The sequence below is a fragment of the Propithecus coquereli genome, unplaced genomic scaffold, assembly GCF_000956105.1.
Source record: "Propithecus coquereli isolate 6110/MARCELLA unplaced genomic scaffold, Pcoq_1.0 Scaffold48, whole genome shotgun sequence".
NCBI classification, from domain to species: domain Eukaryota; kingdom Metazoa; phylum Chordata; class Mammalia; order Primates; family Indriidae; genus Propithecus; species Propithecus coquereli.
In genome coordinates this window covers 3,506,055-3,520,362 of record NW_012150618.1, presented here as the reverse complement: position 1 = coordinate 3,520,362, position 14,308 = coordinate 3,506,055, and the positions used below count along the sequence as shown (strand labels likewise).

At 32.6% G+C, this 14,308-nt stretch overlaps 1 protein-coding gene across 1 annotated transcript in view; it reads left to right on the top strand.

Annotated features, from left to right (window-relative positions):
- The window catches only part of STXBP5 (syntaxin binding protein 5 (tomosyn)), a 190,629-nt gene that overhangs the window by 71,715 nt on the left and 104,606 nt on the right, over nt 1–14,308 (top strand). Inside the window, exons 6-7 of the mRNA XM_012655516.1 lie at nt 3,377–3,500; nt 13,959–14,037. Coding sequence (XP_012510970.1) covers nt 3,377–3,500; nt 13,959–14,037 — 203 coding nt within the window. The remainder of the gene's footprint in view (nt 1–3,376; nt 3,501–13,958; nt 14,038–14,308) is intronic.

Below are 14,308 nucleotides of genomic sequence, written 5' to 3'. Positions count from 1 at the left end.
TGTTTACAACTTACAGCATTGGAACCAATAGCAGCTTTAAATAAATTATTTTTCGTACTACAAATATTAATGGAAGCATTTGCTCGTTTAAGGGTGTTCTCCCATTTTTAGACCGGGATGGTTTTAAGAAAGCTTATTTTCTTCACACACACACACACACACACATACACACTCACACTCCCTGCAAAGGTAAAAACAGTACTTAAAAGAATGAATAATATGGTCACATTTTCAAAATATCTAAGAAAGTTTCACTTGAGTTTTATTTTTAATGGAAATTTTAGTGGCTTCAGTTTATATCTGCTTAAAATCTTTAGAGAGAGAGGGAAAAAGTTATAAATCATTTAATGTCTAATATGTAATTTTTATCAACTACCTTACAGAATATATGATTTAGTAATTATCTTGTTTCATTATACAGTATTACTGTTGTTTCCCTTCTAAGGTAGAACTAATATTGAAAAGGCTGAAGTCTATATTATAAATTTTCTTTTATCATTTTTGTTGAAATTTTTGTAAGGGTTTTAGCAATTATAGATAATTACATTGTGAATTTTGAATAGAATGTTAAATCATATTTTCTAGGAGAAAAGAAATTATTTTTGGTGTAAGTGTGTTAAAAATGTTAGTTACTATTTGTCTAATGTAAGAGCAGCTGGACTAGGACTTATATATAGCTTTTACTATGAAGCGATTTTGATACTACCGATTAGTTTTCAAAACCAGTAGGTAGAGAATTTATTCAGTTTCCACATATTTTGGGTTAGTGAGTATAAACTTTGGTAGATAAACAGCTAACCTGTTTTGTCTTTCTAGAAAATTATGCTTCAACGTGTCCTCTTGTTTGATAAGAATAGCACAAAGCATCATATGTACTACTTTTGCCAAAGCCTAATAATTAGATATTACTGCTTTTAAAAAATATGTCACAGTAGACAGTGCTTTTTCTTTTCCTTTAATTTTATCAAAGATGAAAATACTAATGTCAGATTTTTAGTTCATTAACTGTCTCGTGAACTTTTTTATAATTTTGAATTTTGGTCAGATACTGCATTTTTTAAGGATCTTTTAGAATTGCATATACCGTTTCTTTGTGGATTATGCCAATAGCTATATCATCACCCCTCCTCCTCTCTTCACTTTTTTCTCTAACCTGAATTCATCTTGTTCCTCCTTGTTTTTATTTGTAAGTTCCAGATAGCACTCAAGACCTCTCTTGTATTTTCCCTTATCGATTTAAAAAAAACCCAGACATTTAAATAGCTTTGTTTATAGCTTTTTAGTGCTATTATTTTGCAGAAATAATTTTATCTATAAAGACTACTAAGGGATTGCTTATATTAAGATTGAGTTTTTGAAATAGTATATGTATGTTTTAGAATCAGCTTATTATTTTAAGATTTTAATTGGAATTATTTTAGAGGCATAGATGATGTCCAATTTATGATGATTTGATTTATGATTTTTTGACTTTACAGTTGGTTGTCAGGATGTAACCCCATGGTAAATCAAGCTCCTTAGGACTTAACATTGGTGTTACAGTTTCTGTTGAAGGAATATCACTTTTCCACCATTTTAAAGTTGAAAAATTGTAAGTCGAACCACTGTAAGTCAGGTTGAGTTTTATTTTTAGGGAAATGTTAGTGTTTTTAGTTTATATATGCTTAAAATATTAGAGAGGAAAAAAGTTATAAATTATTTAACATCTAATATGTAATTTTTATCAATTGCCTTACAAAATATATGATTTAGTAATTATCTTGTTTCATTATACAGTATTACTGTTGTCTCCCTTCTATGGTAGAACATATGCAAAAGTGATATGCATTCAGTAGAAACCGTAACACCAATGTAAGTCCTAAGGAACTTGACTGACCATGGGGTTACATCCTGATAATCAATCATAAAGTCAAAAATTGGTAAATCAAATCATCATAAATCAGAGATCATCTGTGTCTCTAATAGCATTAAATACATTTTCAACTTAAGATATTTTCAGCTTATGGTGGGTTTATCAGGATGTAAACCCATCATAAGTTGAGTACATTTTGAACGTTTTAAATGAAAAACCTGTGTCAAATATTGGCATTTTGAAGTATAACTGATTGTATCTTTCATCATTTAATGTTTTAATCTGATTTATAATATGTCTTATAATATCTTAAATTTATAAGTATATGAAGAACCCAAATAAATGGGCCTTGAATGAGATGATAGAAAATGTTGATTTTGTCCATAGCAGAACTTTTAAGTTTCAATTATGTGGTTTTTTGTGTTAAGTTCTGCAGTTCTCACATTCCAGTAAGGCAGCTTTTAAAGTCAGTTCACCATTAATAATGAAAAATATATCAGCTTGAGTTGAAAAGAAGTAATCCAGAGGGTATCTGGAAGAGTGATTTAAAAAAAAAAATTACAAAAAATATTAAATAATATTAGAGCAAAAAAATTGAGGGATAACATATTAATACTTTGGTCATATAAAAATATTTTCCAGATAATTTTGCTTTAAGTGGTTCAGAAGTGTAAAATAAATTGCTGGTCAGAAGAGGTCTTCCTCAGATTAAAGTTACTGTGAGAGATGTCTTGGAAGTGCAACCTGTGGTGTTTTTATTGATCTTTTTTAAAAATTTTTTTATTTTTGAGACAGGTCTTGCTCTGTTGCCTGGGCTAGAGTGCAGTGGTGTCATCATAGCTCACTGCAACCTCAAACTCCTGGGCTCAAGCCATTCTCCTGCCTCAGCCTCCTGAGTAGCTGGGACCACAGGTGTACAGCACCATACCTGGCTAATTTTTCTATTTTTTGTAGAGGCAGGGCCTTGCTCTTGCTCAGACTGATCTTGAACTCCTGGCCTCAAGCGATCCTCCTGCCTTGGCCTCCCAAAGTGCTAGGATTACAGGCATGAGCCACCATGCCCAGCCTTTTATTGATCTTAGTTCCAAATTTACGTTTTGTCTGTTACAATTATAGTTAACTTAAAAAACATTGTTCTAGTCTCTCAACGCAACTAGTTTTTCCAATGGAATATTGGTTGTAATAACTTGCTAATTTATATTTAGGTATAGTCCATTCTAAAAAACTGTAAGAATGCAATTTATTTTCCTGAACTTGTTAATAGCTATGTCACTATCATAGCTTCCTTACGCTGGCTTAAGGAATAAAGTAAGTAAAAAGAACTAAAAACAGTGCCAATATGAAATAAAATATCATTTGTATTGCAAGAGGGCTAAATTCTCATGGGAACATGAAGTTAACATATTGACTTCAGTTTGGGAAATTTAAAAAAGTTTAAAATAGAAATTAATTCCAAAACCATTTGTGAATACTTTGATATTTAAATAAATTTGAAAAACGGAATTGTTCACCTTTCTTCTACAGGCTATCCACTCTGTTGCTTGGCATCATGAAGGAAAACAATTTATTTGCAGTCATTCAGATGGCACCTTGACTATATGGAATGTGAGATCCCCTACTAAGCCTGTGCAGACAATCACTCCACATGGTAAGAATGCACTGATTTTAAGCACCACCTAAATTATAGTGGTGGACAGTAAACTATTTTGAGTTTGCATTTGGATTTGTTTGTTTGGTTTTGAGAATAAGGATGGATTTCCTTTCATTTTGAGGGAATTAAAAATACTTTCATGTATAGAAATAATATCTAACAACCAGGTAATAAAATCTCAAATTAAGGATATTTACAGTTTAAATTGCAAATTTGAACTTTGAGAAAATGAATGTTATATTGTCTTCTGAATATAATTTCTCCAGTAGTCCAAAAAGCAAATAGTTTTGTGAGTGATCTAGGACTTTAAGTTTTTGTCATCTTAATGTTATCTTTTGCCAGTTGTTAATGTATATATAACAGCGTACTTGAAATACTTGAACTTGATAGAAAGTAATTTTATTAATAATACATTAAGGTATTGTGTCAGGAGTCCTCAAGATCACCCCAGGTTTGATGATTTAGTAGGAAAACTCACAGGACTCAGCATACAGTAGTGCTACTTAATGCCGTGATTTATTACAGCAAAAGGATGTAAAGCAAAATCTGCAAAGGGAAAAGACACAGAGTGAAGTCTGGAGGAAACCAGTTTCTAAGAGTTCTCACCTCATAGAGTCACCAGGATGAGCTTAATTCCTTTAGCAATGAATCGTTACCACATGTGTGAAATATTGTCTAACAGAGAAGCTCAGCTGAGCCTGGGAGCCCAGAGTTTTTGCTGGAGTCAGCCATGTAGGCACTCTTTGCTTTGGTATGTTCCAAAATTCCAGACTCCCAAAAGGAAAATAAGGGTTCAGCACAAACCACAATCTTTGTACAAGCAGTTTAGACACAGTGAGACACCCTTCTTGGTCAGGGAATGGTGGGAGTTTTCTTGAAAGCCAAGTTCCTAGACACCAACCAAGTGCCAGCCCTCAAGCAGATCTTTCTAGGGATAGCAGTCTCAGACTTGCTATATTAACTCTTTTTTCTGCATAAATAGTATTTACAAAATTTACAAGATATTTTTATTAGGGTTTTTATTCAAAACAGATTATGAAGGCCTTCTTTTGGTTTTAGAATTTGCATTTCTTTATTAATCTGCATTTTCCAACCTTGCCCCAAGAGAATCCTTTCTGACAAGTTTAAGGAAATCATATTAAAGGAACTGATTTATAAATTGATAGTATATTTAAGAAATTCTTGTAGCTATTGCTAGTATTTTATTGTTTGCTTTAAATACGAATATCCTCTTTTTAAAAATTTATACATTTTGAATTATTGTGATATGGAAATTAAATAGTGAAATTAAAAACTAATTTTATTTATCTGTGGCAGTATAGGCTTTTAGGCTTGTTTGCTTTCTGGGAAGAATGACAATTCTTGAAATTGCATATGGTGACATACTTTACTTCTGCTTTGTAATAGCAGTCATCTTCTGGAAAAGCACTTATTTTAAATTAGCTACAGGTCTATTTATGAGTGCATCTAGAGGATATTTCTTATGACAGTAGCTTCCAATTTTTCTTTATATTTTCTTTCTTCCTTCCATTAGTGCCTAGGTCCCTGGTCCTGATGATACTCCTTAAAAATTCTCATAAATCTTAAAATCTCTTGACCTATGAATCCAGAAAACCGAAAAGGGGTGGTTAGTTCAAAAACCTTTAATTTCAAATGCAGAAGAAAATGAAACTAGTATGAAAGATGATAGAAATATATGGTTTTACAGCTTGAAGTTTATCTGTTTTTATCTCCTTTTGTAAGAACATAGTACAAAGGGTATTTTTTTATTTTGAACTATTTTGAGAGATGTTGTCAACATGGTGCCCAATCCCTCCTGAATGTTCCACTGTTTGGGTTTGTTTTTTTTTTTTTTTTTTTTTTTTACAAATAATGACACGTTTCTCTATCACCAAGTTTTGCCTTTTATCAGGAGTCTGTATGTGGATTAGATTTGGTTGTCATGTTTCTTCAGTCTCCTTGAAACTGAAACAGTTCCTGAGCCTTTTCTTGACTTTCATATCTGATAAATTATGAAGATTATAGGTCAGTTATTTTATAGAATGTACCTCAAAATCATTTTGTCTCATGTTTTTTTCATGATTAGATTTAGCTTGCACATTTTTGGCAGAAATATCCCATAAGGATTGATACGTTCTTTTTGCATCCTCTTAAGTGTAACTTGTTTTTGATTTGTCCTATATTGGTGATATCTCATACCCTGATACCTTGATTAAGGTTCTGTCTACTAAATCTCTCCATTATAAAGTTATTCTTTTTCCCTTTGAAATTAGTAAGTATTTTTTAATTTTGTATTTATAATCAGTAAGTGTTTTGATTGAAGGCTCTTTTGAGACTCAGTGAACATACTGTTCTTCATCAAACTTTTCTCTTTTAGTTTTAGCATCTGTTGATATTTCTTGGCTGAACTAATTATTGCTGTGATGATTGCCAAATGATTAAATGTTCTATTTAATCTTTTTTTTTTTTCGTAACACTAAAAACTTAGGTCCTTGAGAGCAGACTTTAGGAAGTGGTATAAGTCAGTTTCTATAGTGTTTGTAGTATCTTAGCAGTAAAAAGTCATGAGATAGGATTAGTTTTAAACAAATAAGACAGAGAGTATTTGATTTAATATATTCTCTCAAAATTAGAATCCAAAAAAATGTAAATACAGTAGATTTTTTCTGTGGCAATTGTTAAAAAGTAGGATGCCATTTTTTGTACAATATAGCAGTCTAAATATAGATGATCAGAATTTTATTTTATACAGAATACTTTTATTTTCTCGTATATAAACAATTCATATTTAGAAAATCTGAATTATTTTCAAGCATGGTAATGTTTCCTGCTTACTTCCTGGTAATAAGAACTATCAAGTATTAAGGTAACCTACCACAGCTAAATTTATGTTGACTTGACAGCTGAATTCAGTGGCAAAGCTGAGTGCATTTTTATGTGTTAAAGCACCAAAATATGTTCTGTATACCATAACAAGATACCATTTATTCTAAAAATACCATATTTGTGGTATATGACTTTCATTATATGATATACTGAAATTTTGATGGATTGAAATTCTTTTTTCTCATTACCACTTTCTATTATGGTCTCTTGCTCTTAATCCCTAGTCAAACAATTATGATATATTACTTTAAATGTACTAGACTTTTAAAACTTTTTACATTTCATTTTTTTTCTTATTTAAACCCATCTGTTGGTTGTTCAGGTATCTTAGCCTTGAAAAACATTTATAGTATTACTTTGGTAGCCAGGAACTGATTGTACTTTAAAACTCCTTACCAATACTTAACTATGATGTTTAATGTTAGGATGTTTAGTGTTAAAAATAGGTGAAGATATCCTTGTAGAGTCTGTTCCGAAGACATAATATTACGTCGGCCAAACATGGGATTTTAAAGCCAGAAGACTTGTGGTTAAGCCCTAATTCCATAGTTTCTGGCTCTTTGACTTTTGGGAATTCAGTTAACATTTCTGAACCTCGTATTCTCATCTGTAAATACAAATAATAATGAAGCTTAATCTAGTCTTCTCATGTGATTGTTGTGAGGATCATATTTATTTATTCGTTCAACAAATATTTATTCATTCTACTATTTGATAGGCACTGTTATAGGCCGTGGATCAAATAAGCAAAATGTAAGTGAAATTACCTGGAAATTATGATGTGCTATTCATATTTGAGTCTAGTAAATATAAATATGGAAATTGTTATTTACTTGGTAGAATAGATTAGTGATTCCCTAAGGTATATTCCACAAATGCTAATTTTTGCTATGTTGATGAATCGTTTGGTAGAAAAAGTATGTCATGGTCAAAGAAGTTTTGGAAATGCTGAATTAAACTTGAGCATTTTTTCTTCACTTTAAGACTCAACAGGTGATTTTTGACTACTAAAAACAAACAAAAAAGGATAGTTCCCCTTAATCTAGTTTTTACAAATATCAAAGAACATTTTCCTGGCAACCAAGACAACCTAAAATCTATTTCCAACTGTGCTATAAGTGAAGTATCTTGTGGAGATAATTTCTATTCTCTGGGACTTAGTTTTATTATTTGTAAAATGTCAGGATTGAACAGGTGATGTTTAAGCTGTTAAGTTTTGTGAATATATGAAAATTAAGCAGGATTCGGCTCTCCATATTTATTCTGCACAATTTTTTAATTTTGATGGGCCATAGGTTCTGTATTTCTGTACAGTAAGTCTAGGGATAAGCTTTGCTTTTCTCTTTTGGCCTGTTTCTCTCCCATGTAGATAGGTTTTCATTATTTAGGAGGGAATAACTTTGATAAGTCCTGGCATCGATCACATTCTCACCCTTGTAGTCATCTTGGTTATATGCTTTGCTTGGCTAGTGCCCCACAGAATCCCCTCTGTAGCCCTGGGTTGGGAGGTGATGTGTTGCAGAGTGAGATTTTTCAGTGATTGTCAGCTTTACCAGAATCAGATGGTTCCCTAAGAAAATGGGGATGTTAGATGGTCAGAATCCATGGAATTTCACTGTAGGAAATGAGATTTTAAATTTAGTTTCTGGAGCTTATTCATAAGTGCAATCCATCCACTCATTAAGGAGTAATCCAAGAGTGGGGAACTTTTATTCTATTAAGGGTCGCTAAAGGAAAGATAAAATCAAAGCTCACATAAGTAGAAGTCAGTTTAATGTGTCAAGAATGAGACATACAAAGAAGTGTGTTAATCTGCTTTTAAGATTTACCTGAAGCACAAAACATGAAATAAATAATAAAACCATACCTCATTTCTTTACATAATTCATTACAAATGTTTCTCCAGTTTATATATTTGAAAGGACTTACCAGACTTCACAGAGCATACTCAACTAAGGCTTTTATTTAAAGGCAAAGGCTATGATACAGTAGGAGAACGAGAGTGCAGGCAGGGATTCTGAAACATCCCATATGCAGGCTCCCCATGGGCACTTACTTGCACACAAGGATTGTGTTGAGTGTCCAGCCCCAAGCACCACAATCTCACTTCCGAAGGGCTGAAAGAGAAACATTCAGAGAGGTCCTAAGCCAGTCTTGCCAAATGGAGCCAGTTGCCAACCATCAGTAAAACTTCTATACTGGGGATTACCAGGGGAGTTTTGAGCCTTGAACCACACATCATATAAATCCCACTGTCCTTATCTTGACCAAGAGTCAAAAACCAGATATTCAGGGGTCCCAGTCTAGCTGTAAGTCAACTCTATCTCCACATGTGTTAAGGCAGGAACAGCCCTCCTCCTCTTTTCAGACTAGTTTTATTAGTATTAACTTTGTGGTTCTTCAGTTTGTCATTTTATTTCTAGCACATCACTGTCTCATAGAAAGGTAATGTAAGCTGCATGTGTAATTTATTTTTATTTTTAATTTTTTAGAGACAGGGTCTCATTCTCTTACCCAGGCTAGAGTGCAGTGGTGCCATCATAGCTCACTGTAACCTCAAATTCCTGGGCCCAACAGATCCTCCCACCTCAGCATCCTGAGTAGCTAGGACTAGAGGTGGTGCCACCACATCCAGCTAATTTTTAAATTTTTTTGTAGAGAAGGGGTCTTGCTATATTGCCCAGGCTGGTCTTCAATTCCTGGCCTCAAGTCCCACCTCAGCCTCCCAAAGTGCTGGTCTTACAGGTGTGAGCCACCATACTTGGCCTGCATGTCTAATTTTAAGTTTACTGGTAACCATATTAAAAACAGTAGAAAGAAACAGGTACAGTTAATTTTAATAATAAATTTTGTTTAACCCCTAATATGCAAAATATTATTTCATCATTTAATCAACATAAAATTGAGATATTTCATATTCCTTTTTTGTATTAAGTCTTTGAAATCTAGTGTGTATTTTATACTCAAAGTACATCTTAACTTGGACTAGCCACATTTCAAGTGCCCAACAGCCACTGTGACTGGTGGCTACCATATTGGATAGGGGCTCTATAGACTGAGAACATAACTGCAGTACAACAACTGTGACTAATAAAATGTGGTATATATATATACCATGGAGTTCTACTCAGCCACAAAAACAATGGTGATATAGCACCTCTTGTATTATCCTGGATGGAACTGGAGCCCATTCTACTAAGTGAAGTTTCACAAGAATGGAAAAACAAGCGCCACATGTACTCACCATTAAATTGGTAAATGTTCTTTAATTTATATGTGTTTTATAAAATCATAGCTAGTGCCTTATTACTTGATTTGATTTAGAAAATGGTTTGTTAATCTAGGATTATAGATGAATAAATTAACCTTTTTGGACCAGAAGCAGTAATCATTGACATTATTTAAAATACCTGAGTTGGAAAAATATGAGAATATGCAGATCACAAGGACTCACTGGTTTCTAAGCAAAATTAATAAAGAATGATCACTGCAGAAACAATTGTTTTTGATTTGCAGAGATAATGAAACTATTAGCATCCTCTCAGGGAGCAGGAAAAAAGTTAGCTTAAGGAATAAAAGTCAGACTGGCTTTAGTTTGAATGCTATTAATAGAGCACAATAGAGCAATATCAAAAGACTATTGAGCAAGATGTCAAATATACAAACCCAGACTTGCAAGGGTTCAGTAAATACACCATCAGTGTCTTGTTCAAAAAATTATTCCAGCCACTGAAAAATTGGTGGTGAATACTGAAATAAGTTAAAGGCGTTATGTCTGAATAATTGTTTTACTTCATAAACAAAATAATTTTAAAAATAAATGTAAAGTTTGAGTCTGTAATCCCAAATTATATCAGTCTGTCAGTCCTACTAGAGCTTTGCATGGTAGAAGGAGGATGAAGGCCTGTTGGCCTTCTTTAGAGTAAATATTTAAATTCTTTACTGAAAGATCATACATCTCTGAACAGATTGGAATAGAGGTTGAAATTGTTAATTTGTTCCTTGTACAGCACAAAGACTTGCTTTCAGATTTAAGCCTCCCTTTTTCCATACCTTTTCTCTTTTCCTCCTCAATTCTCTCTCCTACCATGGCAATCCACTGCTTTTCCTCCAGCAGTCCTTTCTAGTCACCTAGTCAGTTCTATCCTAACCGCTTCTTGGTTCTTATAAATTGAGCTGCCAGAGATTCAAGATTCCATACACTGTCATTTCTTCATAAGGAGGGGAAAGGGATGATCCCCTAGGACCTTGAATTAAGACAGGATTAGATGGCTCCATTACCAGTTTACAGATGCGTATTTATAAAAATTTAATATGATATCAGTGACATATCAGTAGGGATAGAATGATTGTTCAATAAATAGCGCTGGCAGGTATATACATGTGTCAAAACTCATCAAATTGTACACTTTAAATATTACACTTTGTTGGCAATTATAACTCAATAAAGCTATGAAAGTAGCACTCACGATTGATAACTTATTATTAGAAGAAAAATGCCTTCCCTGTACCAAAATATACATCAGAGAATAACTAAATATAATAAATGAAACTATAAAACAATTATGAGAAACAACAAAAATTTATGTGATTTTGGTGTGGGAAAGAACTTTCTAAGCATAAAACCAAAGAGGGGGAATGACAAAAAAGACAGATTTTTGTACACACACATATGTCATTTTACGTATTTGGGATTATATCGTACTAGTTCCTTCTCCCTCAACCTTCCCCCACGTTAGCTAGCAGCCCAATACCCCTTCCAACCCTACCAGATAAGTCAAAAATCCTACAAATGTTCTTCCAAAATATATATTATTTCTAAAATCATATGTATTAACACATACATACACAGATAAGCATAAGGTATTTATTTTCTGGTCTTGATTTTACAAAAATTAGGATTATCTTAGTGTTTTGTTTTTTTTTTTTTTTGCATTTTGTTTTCTTAGTTCACTATAGGAAAATTCCATCAGTTTTCTGGCATAGCTCTGATTCCTTCATCTTAATGGCCATGTAATAGCCAATTTTTGAATTGCAGTTTATTCAGCTATTCCAAATTAATGGGCATTCACTTTGTTTTCAGTTCTTAATCACTGCAAATTATACTGCAATTACCGTCCTTGTACATACTCCATAGGAATTGGTCTTTTTGTTTCTATGGAATAAATGCTTAGGAGTATGATTGCTACTCATGAAAATTGAAGAGCTTTGTTTTATTTTACTTGTAATAAATGATCTCGAACTGTTTTTCCAAAAAAGGCTATATCCTTCAGATTTCTATCAGCCACGTATGAGTATCCCTTTCCTAGTGTCCTTGCCAGTAATAGGTGTTATAGCTCATTGTACTTTTTACCATTTTACTTTTTTTTTTTAAACTTCCTATTCGCTAAAAATCAAAGTCAGCCGGAGATGAGCACCTAGGGTCTTCTCCTTTCTTTCCTGAGTCTTTCTTAGGCATTCACACAGCCTTGCACACGTGTGCAGCTCTGTAGATCCTCAGGAATATATCTGGTTTTCCAAGATTAAATTCCTGCTCAAGCTCTATTTGTCTCAACTGAAACTGCAGCCTTAGACGACTATACCGTTGCCAGCGGATTGTAATTATTTCTGGAATGCCCTGGGAGCAGGGATTTTTGTCTCCCTTATTTGAGGTCTGTGTCAAATGAAATAGCAGCAATACTTTGGGAACAGAGTTTTCCAGGGAGCTGCAAGTTAAGATAAAATATTTGATTGTGCTCCGGGAAAAGTAGTTTTAACAGAGCTCTAAAAATTAACTTCAGTCCTCCCTGTTGGCTGTTGCCACTGCGTTTTCATGGCTACTTTGATACTGGGCTGCAGGGTGAGAGAATATGTCACAGTCCCCAGTTCCTTTTCCCCTTCCCCCATTTTACTGAAGTTCAGTAGTTTCTATTGGGTAGATGATCTTCATCTTGTTTTGTGGCTTTGGTTAATGTCAGAGTTCTGTAATGGTTAACTTTAGTTGTTAGGCTAGTATTTTCATAACTTTACTGAGGTCCTCACTCTATTGTTTGGGAAGCTGATCTCCTTTGGTAGTTTCCTTATCTATTTATGGGCAGTTAGTCCACCATTAGAACTTTAAGGTCATTTTGTCCAAGTTCAAGAAAAGCTGTTGAGAGTCTAACTACATTAAATTTACATATTAATTTTTGGAAGAATTGGTGTTTTAGGATTTCATGTTTCCTTAACTGGAAACATCATACGACTGATAGACTTGATTATTTAAATGTGTACTTCTGTATAGTTTTTAAAAATTTGTAAGAATTCAAGGACAGGTGACAGTAGGGAAAGTCTTTGTAACATACATGATGACACAATGTTAATGAGCTTTGAATATAAAATTCAGTTTTGAGCAAGAGAAGATAAATAACATAGAAGCATTGGCAAGGGACAACAAATCATTTTTAAAAGAAGAAAAACACATAACCAGTTAGGGATCAAAACAATACAAATTAAAATGTTACTATTTTCATTTAGCAAATCAAAAAAAAAAAAAAAAACGTTGTTGGGGAAAGGTGTGCTTACACTGCTGGTAAAAGTATAAATTTGCACAGTCTTTCCAGAATGCAGTTTTACCCTGATATACTTTTTATAGGAATTTATCCTAAGAAAATAGCCATTAATTTATTCACTCATTAAATTCAGTGCCCACTACATGCCAAACAATGTTTGTCACCAGAGATGTAACAACAGAAAACATGCACACTAAAAAATTTGCTTTCTTAGAATTTACATTGCTTTCAGTTAAGCAAACAACAAACAAACAAGTAAAATATAAAGTATACTAGAATGTGATAAGTGTTATTGAGAAAAAATAAAGCTGTGATAGAGGATAAAAAGTATTGGGATGGGGGCATGTTCAGTGATTTGTCAGGAGAAATATAATAATGTTTAGAGTGATTAATCTCTAAAAAAGGGAAAATGAGTATTTTATTTTCTTTATATTTTTTGAGTTTTCTATAGTTTCTCCAATGAACATGTAGAAATAGATAACTGAAATCAACAGAGATTTTTGAAATAATCAAAATTTTTTGACAAAATAAGTCTTTGACACATTTTATAGAGATTGGTGTATTTTAGGAATCTTTTGGACATTACAATGGATGAATTTTACTTTAGGAGAATAAATATAAATGAACTTATTAATATAGGGTTTAATTTTACAGCCTGTCACACTTGGGTGAAAATGTGATATAAATTTATTTTTCTCAAATCTTGCTATTTTAAAACTAGAACTCACTTAGCAAATTGAAATTCTGTTTTGCTTATCTGTAAATAAGAACATTGGAAAGACTATGAGTTTCCTCTACCGAAATTTTATCACATAAATGTTACTAAGTTATTCATTTTATTTGCTTTTCTGTACTGAATTTCAATGAGAAAACTTTGCTTGATCATTTACAAAAATCTCATTTTGTATTAAATACTTCTTTAAAGTCACTTTAAAATGTTTCATGGTGGATTTCATTATATTCACTTTCATTTATAAATTATGTAAGAATTTAGAGTAACTTAGAATTTTAGAATTTAATGCAGGAAAATATATTTTAGGAAAGCAGTTAAAGGATGGGAAGAAGCCAGAACCATGCAAACCTATCCTCAAGGTGGAATTCAAAACGACTAGATCTGGGTAAGATTTTACTTCATTGTATATAATTAATTGAATAGCATGGAAGGCTATTTTATTGTTGATTTTAAATGCCTACTTTAGAATGATCTAGCCCAGTCTTAAATTTTATGCTTTTTTTATCTAACGGAAGAAAGAAAATTGGTAAATTCAGAATAAAATATTTCTTTGTGTTTTTTCTATCTTTAGTAGTTTTACTATATGTCTTGGAAAGTTTGCATTATCTTTCCTGTCAAACTTCATATATTCTTTAGATTAGTCTTCAGTAACAATA